At 42.0% G+C, this 15,232-nt stretch overlaps 1 protein-coding gene across 9 annotated transcripts in view; it reads right to left on the bottom strand.

Moving 5' to 3' along the window:
- The window catches only part of LOC134573370 (zinc finger protein 618-like), a 110,057-nt gene that overhangs the window by 48,543 nt on the left and 46,282 nt on the right, over positions 1-15,232 (bottom strand). For 8 of the 9 annotated variants that reach the window (XM_063433081.1, XM_063433085.1, XM_063433086.1 and 5 more), the window contains 2 exons: positions 13,161-13,268; positions 8,059-8,160 (listed from right to left, as the gene is read on the bottom strand). In XM_063433081.1, the coding sequence (XP_063289151.1) occupies positions 8,059-8,160; positions 13,161-13,268 (210 nt within the window). The remainder of the gene's footprint in view (positions 1-8,058; positions 8,161-13,160; positions 13,269-15,232) is intronic. The other variant, XM_063433082.1, reaches the window with a different exon arrangement.

The following is a 15,232-nucleotide window of genomic DNA, read 5'->3' as shown; positions in this document are numbered from 1 at the left end:
ACGTTGAGGGAAGCAATGAATCCGATCCAACGCTGAGGGAAGCAATGAATCTGATCCAATGCTGAGAGAAGCAATGAATCCGATCCAACGCTGAGGGATGCAATGAATCCGATCCAACGCTGAGAGAAGCAATGAATCCGATCCAACGCTGTGGGATGCAATGAATCCGATCCAATGTCGAGAGAAGCAATGAATCCGATCCAATGTCGAGAGAAGCAATGAATCCGATGCAACGCTGAGGGATGCAATGAATCCGATCAACTGCTGAGGGATGCAATGAATCCGATCCAAAGTTGAGAGAGGCAATGAATCCGATCCAACACTGAGAGAAGCAATGAATTCGATCAAAACGCTGAGAGAAGCAATGAGTTTGATGCCATCACAGAGTCTTGTGCCAGATAAAAATAAATCTGACAACTATTTAAAAAGACTGCCACAGTTCAGCCAATCAGGGACAGGAAGCCAGAGGCATGCTAGGTGATCTGGGTCATATAGATCGATGCCAGAACCACTAAACAATGGCATAAAGTGGGATTGAATGTACAGACAATTACATTTTACTACAAATTATTTTAATGCCCTGCAACAAATATCATGTACGGCTCAGATAAAATATAAGAAATAAAGCAAGAGCCTTGCTGACTATCCGGGTTGTTTACTAGAGCGTGCAATGTTACAAATGTACAGTGAATTCCACCTTTTAGGTTTTAGGTTGCAGTAGCCAAACTGGCCAAATCAGCCATGCTTTCGGTTTGGCTAAAATGTTTGGGAAATGGTTCTTTGTTTATAGTACATGTGATCTCTTGATATTGACAAGGCACTGAGGATGCGATTTAACTTAATTTACTGAACACAGCGAATCCCAGGGAGATTCTGCCAGAGGAATGATTCTATAATGTCTTCATTATGGCGTCCTGCTGTTACATAAACTTTGCCGCACGCACAATGTGTTTTATTACCTGACACTACTCTAGTTATAATGAGAGATAAATAGCATCAGCGAGATAGGAATAAAGGATACATGGGATTAAATTAATGCTTTAACATAATGAGCAATAAATATGGAAATAAGCAGCTGTAATGGATGTAGGTTTGGATTAACTCTATATTTGCCACCAATGCACAGTGTGAGAGCATCCAGGCAGCAGTCCGTTCAGATGCTAGCCAAGACTCAAGAGTCAGGGGTGGGCAGACAAGAGGGGTATGCAGGTAAGGAATGAGGCCGCGCACAGCCTGTATTCGGGTACGGCATGAGGCCACGCTCAGCCAGGTATTCGGGTATGGAATGAGGCCACGCTCAGCCAGGTATTCGGGTATGGAATGAGGCCACGCTCAGCCAGGTATTCGGGTATGGAATGAGGCCACGCTCAGCCAGGTATTCGGGTATGGAATGAGGCCACGCTCAGCCAGGTATTCGGGTATGGAATGAGGCCACGCTCAGCCAGGTATTCGGGTATGGAATGAGGCCACGCTCAGCCAGGTATGAAATAAGGCCACGCTCAGCCAGGTATTCGGGTATGAAATGAGGCCACGCTCAGCCAGGTATTCGGGTATGGAATGAGGCCACGCTCAGCCAGGTATTCGGGTATGAAGTGAGGCCACGCTCAGCCAGGTATTCGGGTATGGAATGAGGCCACGCTCAGCCAGGTATTCGGGTATGAAATGAGGCCACGCTCAGCCAGGTATTCGGGTATGAAATGAGGCCACGCTCAGCCAGGTATTCGGGTTTGAAATGAGGCCACACTCAGCCAGGTATTCGGGTATGAAATGAGGCCACAATCAGCCGGGTATTCGGGTATGAAATGAGGCCACGCTCAGCCGGGTATTCGGGTATGAAATGAGGCCACGCTCAGCCGGGTATTCAGGTATGAAATGAGGACACACTCAGCCAGGTATTCGGGTACGGCATGAGGCCACACCCAGCCGGGTATGGAATGAGGCCACGCTCAGCCAGGTATTCGGGCATGGAACAAGGGCATGACTAGACAGGTTTTTGGGTATAAAACAAGGGCTTGCCTTATTTACTTACTGAGAAATCACAAGGTTAACAACAAACAAAATGAATCCATCCTGTCTGATTCCTTGTACAGTGCTACGGAGTCTGATGGCGTTATATAAATAATAAAATAATAATAATAGGTGACTTGTGTACCATTAATCGTTATTCCTGCATGTCCTTAGCTATATACATATAGGATACGTTGCATAGTGTTGATATGTATTTCTTATTTTATTCTTACAGTACTATAGGGATAGTTGCTTGCATACTAGATCAGTGGAGATGTTTGTAGCGTTATACTGCAGAATTCAGGGTATTGGTTAACAGTCATAAAATCCTTGTTGTTTTTGAATTAGTGAAGTGTTTCTGATAACTCTTCTGCAGCGCGATTGTCATTGTTTAAGCTTGGATGTTTAATATAAGGTATAGGGCCCCCTTTCACTGATTATGGTCATGGTTAGATTGTGGTCACACTGACAGCCATAAATGTGTTGATAATTATTATAATCTCTAGATGGTAATTTACCCCTTAGTTAACCCACTAAACTAATGAAGCTCTATGGGAGACACATTTAATTCTTCCATTAAGCCAGATTAGCTGTATTTAAATATGATGATAAAACACAGCCACGTGTTTCCCCAATGGCAAGCTGTGGGGAACTTAATGATCAGTAAAGGTTGGTGAGGCCAACTATTTACAGGGGCATCCTGCAGTGCTAGAAACAGTTCTTTACAACTCAGAGAATGGCTAAGACAGCTTCATTTTCTAATCCTCTTCCCTGTGAACCTTTCAGAAAAGCATTATATAGATTAACGGGTCAATGGCTATCACCGTACACGACTGGGTGAACATATATGTTTCTACAGATCTTTACAGCAGACAATCACGACTACGTACAGGGAACCGTAAGGTGGGTTAAAGGGAGATGTCTCAGGAATTCAAAGTTCATTTTCAATTTAAGGCAAAGGTAACCAAACTGGAAGCTGCATTTTTCTTCAGATTGTCTGCTTTGGCCTTATATTTGAAACATACCGGTACTTTGAATTTCCAAATATTCTCACTTTAGTGATCAATGGAGTGATCTTGCAGATGTAAAAAGCTGCACAGAATGCCAGGCATTGCTGGGATTACTTGTATTAGGTGAAGGTTAAAACACCTTTATTGGCATTATCTATCAATGTAATGGGATACTGGGTTTACTGTCCCTTTAAAGGATGGACAGCCAAGAGCCACACACAGGGGAACTTCCGCAAACGATTTAATACGTGGGAATATGAGGCGCTATCATTTGGCTGAGAAAATAATGATTTCATTTGGCGTGCATTTTAAAGCTGTTACAGCGTATTTTATAAATAAATGAAAAAACTCCCATTTTGCATATAAAATCCTGCTTGAATCCCATCCAAGGATATTAGAGCGGTTTGAAGATAATCTCTTTGATGCAGGAACGTACATCAATAATCTAAAAGGTCCAATAAAGGGACTTTTCTTATCCTGATGAATTCTCTGTCTGCATCTAACGCTCTAATTACACCATCTTCCAAGCAGTTGGTTTCTCTAAAGCTCAGATCTCTCTGTTTGGCCGATAGGATTTAATTACACATTTTAATCACGGTGTTTGAGATATTTTCCGTGGAGGATGACAATGTAAATCAATAATTTCCCCTTCACATAGCGCGCTCCCTTTTCCCAGCTCAATTCTTTCTGTTTATGCCAACTGATTGAGATGATCTGATTTTCAGTTTATTAATACAGCTTAGAATGAATTAGTATTATGCAATAATTCTATTCTCATGCTGTTATTGGCTATACAGAGGAGAGCTGGTGATGGTGGATGCTTGAGAACGTATGTCAGCACTGACTTATGGCCAACACGTGATGTTCTGATTGGTCAGCCTTTAAAAAAACACTGTCCATTTTCAATTGTTCCCTTTAAATGTTATTATAGTAAATGGAAGTTTGTATAAATGTAAATTTACAACAGTTACAGTGTAATCAAGTATCCAAGAAATGCTTTGTAAAACATACTGTAGTTTAATTTCACACAAATCTCCCCATATTCACTAAACTCCAAAGTGACCTCCACATTGGACCTAGTTCTGACAACAGAAATTACCCTGAAATTCTGGCATAGAATTTCTAAAAGTAAGTCACCAATGGCCTGCAGAGAAACGCCAAGATGGACACAGACCAATTAAATAATAAAGCAATTAGGCCCACCATGTGGATGCGGTGAGAGCATTAGAAATGATGCAATACATCTATCACAAGGTGGTTATTCAATAAAGTGCGACTTTTGGCTAAAACAGCCGAACTGTAAACATAGCCAACGTGAAATAGTGTTTTCCAGTTTGGCTAATTTAGTCTCAAATTTCGCTTTGAATTTCCAACAAATAAACAATGTGTGGAATTGCGTTGTAGACACAGATGGCTGCCCTGATTATAAGACATGGTGGAGTTCCCACCCCTTAAAGAAAGGTTTCTATGTGGAAATTCTAATAAAGATATCCTATTCAGCAAGACTTGTAAATAGCATGAGCTGCTCGAGGTGCGGATATTAAAAATTAAACATCCATTTTTCAGCTTCTACAAGGCCAGACTTAACACCTGTTCAGGCCCCGAGGAGACCGGCTGCCTAAAAGTGGAGACAGGCATGCGGCTTATGGCGAGCGGGGGCTGGCAGAAGGGCATCTGGCTCATGAAGAGCAGAGGGTGGCGGGTGGCTGATTGAGTGCGGAGGCAGCAAGGGAGCTTACAATCTCCCTGCTCTGCTCCCTCGCGCGCCCTTCAGTGATGCCAGGAGTTGGAAAATGATGTCTCTCTGGCCCAGCATCACTAAACAGCGCTCTAGGGAGCAGAGCAAGGAGATGACAGCAACCCAACTGGACCCCAGGGAAAGCTGATCCACTCCAGCTCTCCCAAGATGCTTGGTCGTTTTAAATTAAAATAAAAAAAGTAATAATTTGTGAGTGTGACAGTATCAGTGTTTGTCTGTCTGTCAGTCAGTGTGTGTCTGTCTGTCTGTCTCTCTGTCAGTGAGTTTGTGTGTGTGTGTGTCTCGGTCAATGAGTGTGTGTCTGTCTGTCTCTCTGTCAATGAGTGTGTGTCTGTCTGTCTCTCTGTCAGTGAGTGTGTGTTTTTAGGTGACTTGTCCCCCTCCAATCACATGGGAAAGGATTTTTATTCACCTTTTTTCCCAACGCCTTCCTGGTGAAGCCACGGGTGGCCTCTGCCTTCATGGCTGAGATTATCAATCTTGACGATCTCAGCCCATCCATAAACTATTGCACATGCGCAGTAAAAGGCTGCAGTGCGCCAATCAACTTGTCCTCATAGAGATGCACTGAATCAATGCATTCCTATGGGAGCATTAAAGGACCACTATAGGCACCCAGACCACTTCAGCTTAATGAAGTGGTCTGGGTGCCAGGTCCAGCTAGGATTAACCCTTTTTTCTATAAACATAGCAGTTTCAGAAAAACTGCTATGTTTATAAATGGGTTAATCCAGCCTCTAGTGGCTGTCTCATTGACAGCCGCTAGAGGGCTTTCGTGCTTCTCACTGTGAAAATCACAGTGAGAAGATGCCAGCGTCCATAGGAAAGCATTGATAATGCTTTCCTATGGACTGGCTGAATGCGCACGCGGCTCTTGCCGCGCATGCGTATTCAGCCGAAGAGGAGGCGGAGAGCTCCCCTGCCCGGCGCTGGAGAAAGAGGTAAGTTTAAGCCCTTCCTCCCCCCAGAGCCCGGCGGGAGGGGGTCCCTGAGGGTGGGGGCACCCTCAGGGCACTATAGTGCCAGGAAAACTAGTATGTTTTAGTGGTTCTTTAAGGTAGATGCCGCACAGTGTACAGCACTGACCCAGGAAGCACCTCAGAGTGGCCGTCCAAGTTACTGTCACTACAGGTGTTACTAGGCAATAATGTAAACACTGCCTTCTCTCTAAAGAAAAAAGTGTTTACATTGAAAAGCATGCAGGAACAGTATATAGACTTCAGAAGAACTACATTAAATTGTAGTAGTAGTGGTGGCTATAGTGTACCTTTAAGAATTGTATTTTAGACGTTGAAAATCCTGGCTCTTAACTTTTTTAGCTGGCTCCTAGATTCCAAGAAAATTTGTCAAGCCCTGGATTTAGCTTTTTCCCTTTATTTTTCTCATGAAATCGGGAGATTTCTAAGCCCGGCGAGAGCCCAGTAGATTTACAGCGTGAGGGAGGCAGATAGTAAGTTGAGATGAAGTGGCAATAGTAAAAGCTATAGCAGGATAGCCATGATGAAAACTAGCTAAATTGGAGAATTTTTCCAATGGACAAATTCACAGAGACGCACTGTTTAGTGAATAAGCCCCTAGATGGGTTTATCAACATACCCTGACCAGTCTTGTGTGGATATTATTGGGTTATTACGAACAATGGAACATCCGCGTACTTACTGGAACATTCGTATACCCTAGCCTGAAAAAACTACCTACACTACCACACACAATACCTTAAAAAAAAACAGAATATACCAAACATAGTGTAAACTGTGACAAAATGAAAATAGATTTAAATTAAGAGGGAAAATTCCCACTCACACTTTGGAGAGCTAATAGTGTTAGCTCTCCAAAGTGTGAGTGGGAATTTTCCCTCTTAATTCACTATTAGCTCTCCAAAGTGTGAGTGGGAATTTTCCCTCTTAATTCACTATTAGCTCTCCAAAGTGTGAGTGGGAATTTTCCCTCTTAATTCACTATTAGCTCTCCAAAGTGTGAGTGGGAATTTTCCCTCTTAATTCACTATTAGCTCTCCAAAGTGTGAGTGGGAATTTTCCCTCTTAATTTAAATCTATTTTCATTTTGTCACAGTTTACACTATGTTTGGTATATTCTGTTTTTTTTTAAGGTATTGATTACCAACTTAGGACACCTTTGTGTATACCTAAAAGGTACTGTTTATACATATACTCACACGTTAAAGTCTATTCACTAATTGTAAATAATAAAAATTCACAACTGTTATAATTTAATATGTTATAGCGCTTCACCAGCACACTACCACTGGACTTACTCTTAAAGATAAGAACTTGGTGTTAAAGCTGCTCATTCGTTGTTTACACTTTGCAAATTAGCGCTAGTACTACCCTGTTTTGTTTGCACTACCACACACAAGGCTAACTGTACGAGCAGGGCAGTTTTTTACTTCTATGTTTTTCTATTCTCAAAAAGCAATCCAAATGTTGTAAAGAAAAACATTAGAAAAAGTTACCTGCGCTCTCTCCTTAATCTCGATGTATATTTAAACAAATGGAGGTCATTTAGTTACTCCAATGGCCACTGGAGGGAATGCCTGCCTGCCAAACTAAATGACCTCCATTTGTTTAAATATACATAGGGATTTAGGAGAGAGCACAGGTAACTTTTTCTTTGGTTTTTACTGTATGTACTGGGGCTGATGTGTACTTTGGTCGTTGCTGCCGCCCAGGAGTGATGGGAGTGAGCGCTGGACTTTTTTTTTGTATTTGTATTCACTTTTTGTATCACACAGCTAGGTTACAATGCTGCCGCCCATCCCATGTGTTCCCTATTAAGGGTTAATAAGTATAGGGGTGAATATAAAAAATACCCCTCTCTGTCTCATTAGAGATATCTTTGCCAGGAGCTCAAGGAAGCAAGTTGAAAGGTCAGAGTAGGACCTGCTTAGGGGGGTCTGCCTTGACGTTGGCAGGCGGGCATTCCCTCCAATGGCCATATTACTAAATAACCTGCATTTGTTTAAATATACAAAGCGATTTAGGAGAGAGTGCAGGTAACTTTTTCTTTGTTTTTTAAAGAAAAACATTAGCTGGAAACATAGCTGAGATACATTAGTTCAAAGTTTCATCAAATGCAACTTGTTCAGTAAGAACATTTCTGGTGGCAACATGAGCGGGCACTAAAATAATTTCCACAGTCTCTCTCTGTCTGGTTCTATCACTATCCTCTCTACAATGCTGTTTTTTTTAGAACAGAATTAACAGGACTCTTTCACACGCAAAAACACCAATCACAGAGCAGGTAATCGGACGTGTGCCTTACTTGTCAAGAACACGGGAGATTTACCTATGTGCGCTCGGACATGTGTCTGAAAACAGTTATAATACTTGTACTTCTTCCGACAAATTCCACACTCATACGCTCCTAAAAAGGAAAAATACACTGGAATTAATGCAGTGACAAAGGCATGATAACAGGGCAGACTTTTTATTTTACAGGGAATTGGTTTGCTATTAAGAGAGACATACTAAGCACAAGAATAACGTTAGCATAATGAAGCAGTTCTTGTGTATAGATCATATCCACGCAGTCTGACTGCTCAATTCTCTGCCATTTAGGAGTTAAATCACTTTGTTTATGCAGTACTCCCCAGGCTGAGACTCATATAGCCTACCTACACACTTCCTGTAAAGAGAGATCTAATGTTTAAACCTCTTTACTGTACATTCTGCTTATTACAGAATTTATTTTCTCCTTCTATGGTAATAGTCTGCTAAGAGCCTTCAGGAGCCTCCTGTGTGTGATTAAAGTTCAATTAACAGAGGTATGAACTTCTAAAGTAAACACACTTTGCTGTATGATCACATCCAGGGGAGGTTTGGCTAGGGCTGCATGAACAGAAACACCAATGATTCAACTCCTAAATGCCAGAGATTTGTGTAATGAAACTGCAGTGACATGATCTATACACCAAAATGGTTTATTAAGCTAAAGTTGTTTTGGTGCTTAGAGTGCCCCTTTAAAGGAACACTATAGTCACCTAAATTACTTTAGCTAAATAAAGCAGTTTTAGTGTATAGATCATTCCCCTGCAAATTCACTGCTCAATTCACTGTCATTTAGGACAGTGTTTCCCAACCCAGTCCTCAAGGCACACCTACCAGTCCAGGATTTAAGGATTACCCAGTTTTGTCTCAGGTGTTTTTTCTTATTTTTCTAAAAACACGTTAGACAAAACTGGGTAATCCTTAAATCCTGGACTGCCTTGAGGACTGGGTTGGGAAACACTGATTTAGGAGTTAAATCACTTTGTTTCTGTTTATGCAGCCCTAGCCACACCTCCCCTGGCTATGATTGACAGAGCCTGCATGAAAAAAAACTGGTTTCACTTTCAAACAGATGTAATTTACCTTAAATAATTGTATCTCAATCTCTAAATTGAACTTTAATCACATACAGGAGGCTCTTGCAGGGTCTAGCAAGCTATTAACATAGCAGGGGATAAGAAAATCTTAATTAAACAGAACTTGCAATAAAGAAAGCCTAAATAGGGCTCTCTTTACAGGAAGTGTTTATGGAAGGCTGTGCAAGTCACATGCAGGGAGGTGTGACTAGGGTTCATAAACAAAGGGATTTAACTCCTAAATGGCAGAGGATTGAGCAGTGAGGCTGCAGGGGCATGTTCTATACACCAAAACTGCTTCATTAAGCTAAAGCTGTTCAGGTAACTATAGTGTCCCTTTTTAATATTCTGCATATTTGGCAAAATGCTGCAACATAAGTCTCTCTATGAGAAGCTTTGGATTGGAGCACAGATCAGCGTGACTGATGACCTGACAATGGGTGGAACGGCCTGCACTGAGAGACTGCCCCAGCGCATTTAACTTACCCTTTTCAATCTTTACATTTAGTTTATTTATCTGTTAACAAAGCAAGAGTCCTGAATCTAAAACTAGTAAAGAACACATCTAACAAATATATTTATATACAGAGTGTTCCAAAAAAACAAATTAAAATAATCAAACTTTATATTAAAAAAACAATTAGTCTAAATTTAAATTGACTGAATTATAAAATATTCATCTGTAATCTTGACTGTTAAAAAAAGATTTCCTCTGCGTTACATACATTCTATCACTAGAGGGAGACAAAGCAGTAACCCTGCAGACAGATCACCTTGCATTGTATTACTCAGTCTTTGAGGGAAGTTTAAAAATGTGACTAAAGGTTGGGTAAACCTTCTTCTAAAATGATGCTCCATTTTATTATAAATTTATATTAAAGATTTAACAAGTGACATCACAATCCAATTCAGTCCTGGCACCACCAGGGCACACATTGCATTGAAGGAGAAACACAAATATTGTTTAATTTCTCCTCCTCTCTGCTGACTGCCAGGTGCATAGGACATAGTTTATAAAAATGACCGACAGGGAGCTAAGATGGAGGTGACGAGTTACTGAATGGAGAGAAATACAGCAATCAGGGTGCATGTCTACATTTAATTGTATTCACCAGACCCCACAGACACATATTTTAAATACAGGGGGTAAGACAACCTACCCATTGCTTGTTTGGTATTGTTTGGCTGGTAACGTGCTGCTGGTGAGAGGGACATGCCGGAGTGATTGGATATTACGTCTAGAGGACATGCCAGTGGGATGAGATATTATGTATGGGAGACATGCCGGTGGGCTTGGATATTACGTCTGGAGGACAGGTCGGAGGGAACTGATATTACATCTGGAGGACATGCCAGAGAGATTGGATATTACATCTGAAGGACATGCCGGTGAGATCGGATATTACGTCTGGAGGATATGCTGGTGGGATGAGATATTATGTATGGAAGACATGCTGTTGGGCTTGGATATTACGTCTGGAGGACAGATTGGAGGGAACTGATATTACATCTGGAGGACATGCCGGAGAGATTGGATATTACATCTGAAGGACATGCTGGTGGGAACGGATATTACGTCTGGAGGATATGCCAGTGGGATTGGGTATTACATCTGGAGGACATGCCGGAGCGATTGGATATTGCATCTAAAGGACATGCTGATGAGATCGGATATTACGTCTGGAGGATATGCCGGTGGGATGAGATATTATGTATGGAAGACATGCCGTTGGGCTTGGATATTATGTCTGGAGGACAGGTCAGAGGGAACTGATATTACATCTGGAGGACATGCCGGAGAGATTGGATATTACATCTGAAGGACATGCCGGTGAGAGCAGATATCACGTCTGGGGGATATGATGGTGGGATGAGATATTATGTATGGAAGACATGCCAGTGGGCTTGGATATTACGTCTGAAGGACAGATTGGAGGGAACTGATGTTACATCTGGAGGACATGCCGGAGAGATTGGATATTACATCTGAAGGACATGCCGGTGGGATCGGATATTACGTCTGGAGGATATGCCGGTGGGATTGGATATTACATCTGGTGGACATGTCTGAGGAATCGATTATACATTTGGAGGACATGCCGGAGGTATAAGACATTACGTTGAGGACATGCCGGAGAGATTGGATATTACATCTGGAGGACATACTGGTGGGATCAGCTATTAGGTCTGGAGGACATGTCGGAGGGATTAAATATTACATCTGGAGGACATTCTGGACGGATTGGATAATATGTCTAAAGGACATGCTGGTGGGATTGGGTTTTACATCTAGAGGACCTGACAAATGGATCGGAAATAATGTCTGGAGGACATATTGGAAGGGATCGGATATTACATCTGAAGGACATGTCAGAGGAATCAATATCACTTCTGAAGGATATGCCGGTGGGACTGGATATTACATCTGGAGGACAGGTCGGAGGGAACTGATATTACATCTGGAGGACATGCCAGAGAGATTGGATATTACATCTGAAGGACATGCCGGTGAGATCGGATATTACGTCTGGAGGATATGCTGGTGGGATGAGATATTATGTATGGAAGACATGCTGTTGGGCTTGGATATTACGTCTGGAGGACAGATTGGAGGGAACTGATATTACATCTGGAGGACATGCCGGAGAGATTGGATATTACATCTGAAGGACATGCTGGTGGGAACGGATATTACGTCTGGAGGATATGCCAGTGGGATTGGGTATTACATCTGGAGGACATGCCGGAGCGATTGGATATTGCATCTAAAGGACATGCTGATGAGATCGGATATTACGTCTGGAGGATATGCCGGTGGGATGAGATATTATGTATGGAAGACATGCCGTTGGGCTTGGATATTATGTCTGGAGGACAGGTCAGAGGGAACTGATATTACATCTGGAGGACATGCCGGAGAGATTGGATATTACATCTGAAGGACATGCCGGTGAGAGCAGATATCACGTCTGGGGGATATGCTGGTGGGATGAGATATTATGTATGGAAGACATGCCAGTGGGCTTGGATATTACGTCTGAAGGACAGATTGGAGGGAACTGATGTTACATCTGGAGGACATGCCGGAGAGATTGGATATTACATCTGAAGGACATGCCGGTGGGATCGGATATTACGTCTGGAGGATATGCCGGTGGGATTGGATATTACATCTGGTGGACATGTCTGAGGAATCGATTATACATTTGGAGGACATGCCGGAGGTATAAGACATTACGTTGAGGACATGCCGGAGAGATTGGATATTACATCTGGAGGACATACTGGTGGGATCAGCTATTAGGTCTGGAGGACATGTCGGAGGGATTAAATATTACATCTGGAGGACATTCTGGACGGATTGGATAATATGTCTAAAGGACATGCTGGTGGGATTGGGTTTTACATCTAGAGGACCTGACAAATGGATCGGAAATAATGTCTGGAGGACATATTGGAAGGGATCGGATATTACATCTGAAGGACATGTCAGAGGAATCAATATCACTTCTGAAGGATATGCCGGTGGGACTGGATATTACATCTGGAGGACATGACCGTGAAATCAGATATTATATCTGGAAGACGTGCCGGTGCTATTGGATATTACGTCTTGAGGACATGCTAGTGGGATAAGATATTATGTCTGGGGGACAAGCTGGTGGGATTGAATGTTATGTCTGGAGGACATGCCGGAGTGATCGGATATTACGTCTGGAGGACATGCCGGAGTGATCAGATATTATGTCTGGAGGACATGTTGGATATTACATCTGAAGGACTTGATCTTACTTCTGGAGGACATAATGGATGGATTGGATATTATGACTAGAGGAAATACAGGAGAGATTGGATATTATATATGGAGGAAATGCCCAAGGGATTGGATATTACATCTGGAGGACATGTCTGAAAGATGGGATATAACGTCTAGAGGACATACCGAAGGGATCGAATATTATGTCTAGTAAATCTCTGATGGTCTGTAATACATCATGTGAAATGTATCCCTTGCCCCTACCTGGCGATGAAGTGCTGATCCTCGGTGGGATACTACGTGCCCGGCTGCTTGAAGTCCAGGAAGGCTCTCGACTCATTGTGGCGCTGTGTCTTTCTGGTGAATCCTCCCCTAGTTTAGGACAAAGATTCATGGGTCAGAAAATTAAAGGGCTGGCAAACATTTATGAGAGACATATTCTAACAAAATTTAAGGGGCCTGTGGCTGCAGAGTGCTGCTTTTGAAGATGTCAAATTATGCCCAGAACCCCAATATGTTTCATTCTCCATCCAATGACAAGGATGGGGACCAGCATTAAACAATGAGTGACACAGGACTTGGGTGGTATCTAAACTTCATACACTCCCAGTCTTGCAATGGAAGACTGAAAAAGGTTACAGGTTCCTAAGCACAGGCAGGATAATTGTCTAGAGTGCGAATTCAAAGTAATTTGCAAATTTAAGGTCAAATTAGCTGAACCAGAATAAAGTCAGCTATGCTTTCAATGTGGCTACTTTGATCTTATATTAGAAATTCACTTTGAATTCTCACTTTAGTGAATAATCCTGTGGGTCTCAGTAATGCAATATTTTAATTACAGGTCAAGGCTACACTTTGGCATCAGCGTCAATGGCTCATTGGTCTTGGTTAGTGCATGTTACTGCTAACCTGGTGTTATCTGTAATGTAGTGTAACCTGTTTTCTTGGAGAACCTCATTCACCCACTGGAGAACCCAACTATTCAACACAAGAAGCCGTGGTACCCTGCAATTTGCATTTTAATCTAGGGGACTCTGTGTCAATCCTTTAAAAAAAAAACCAAATGAACACATTTTAAAGCAATGCTAAATTCAATGAAATAATGAAACCATCAGGATCGATTCGCTGCAATGAAGTCCCTTCTTGTGCATTTAATAATTAATATCTGTGATTGGTTACAGTGTATCAGGTTATACATGGTTACATTTTTATTCCTGTAAGTTGGATCTTACGAGTATTAAAAATCATTTCAGGGGCCCCAGCCTATTAACTCAGAGGGAATTTTAAAGGGGGTCTCAAGAGAGGCAATTAAAATGGGGGTCGGCATCTAGTGATGCATGGTATAGTATGTACGTAGCATTAGTGAATTTTACAGTATCAGAGCTGAGCTTCTATAAATTTATACAAAAATCCCCCAGAGATTTTAGCCCCTTGTTCTTTCCTCTTTTCAGCCAACAATCAGTAATTTTTCACGATGACTGCAAATACATTCATTAATAAAAGCTTAATGTGACAATAACATGGAAGGTACTAATGTCAAACTAATCTATGTGAAATAGCTGGCACTAATGCCAATCTAATACTAATTTATAGAGAATAGTTGGCACTAATGCTATCTATAAGTAATAACCCATTCTAAAGCATTCTATTGGAGAACAGCTGGTACTAAAATGTTCTAGAGGGGGATAGCTGGTACTAAAACGTTCTAGAGGGGGATAGCTGGTACTAAAACGTTCTAGAGGGGGATAGCTGGTACTAAAACGTTCTAGAGGGGGATAGCTGGTACTAAAACGTTCTAGAGGGGGATAGCTGATACTAAAACGTTCTAGAAGGGGATAGCTGGTACTAAAACGTTCTAGAAGGGGATAGCTAGTACTAAATGCCATCTATAGGGGGATAGCTGGTACTAAAACGTTCTAGAGGGGGATAGCTGGTACTAAAACGTTCTAGAGGGGGATAGCTGGTACTAAAACGTTCTAGAGGGGGATAGCTGGTACTACATGCCATCTATAGGGGGATAGCTGGTACTAAAACGTTCTAGAGGGGGATAGCGGGTACTAAAACGTTCTAGAAGTGGATAGCAGGTAATAAATGCCATCTATAGGGGGATAGCTGGTACTAAAACGTTCTAGAGGGGGATAGCTGGTACATATTGCATCTATAGGGGGATAGCTGGTACTAATGGCATCTATAGGGGGATAGCTGGTACTAAATGCCATCTAAAGGGGGATAGCTGGTACTAATGCCATCTAAAGGGGGATAGCTGGTACTAAATGCTATCTAAAGGGGGATAGCTGGTACGAAATGCCATCTATAGGGGGATAGCTCGTACTAAT

The sequence above is a fragment of the Pelobates fuscus genome, chromosome 9 (genome assembly GCF_036172605.1).
Source record: "Pelobates fuscus isolate aPelFus1 chromosome 9, aPelFus1.pri, whole genome shotgun sequence".
NCBI classification, from domain to species: Eukaryota; Metazoa; Chordata; class Amphibia; order Anura; family Pelobatidae; genus Pelobates; species Pelobates fuscus.
Note: the sequence above shows the minus strand (reverse complement) of the source record. Positions and strands in the feature narration are given on the sequence as shown.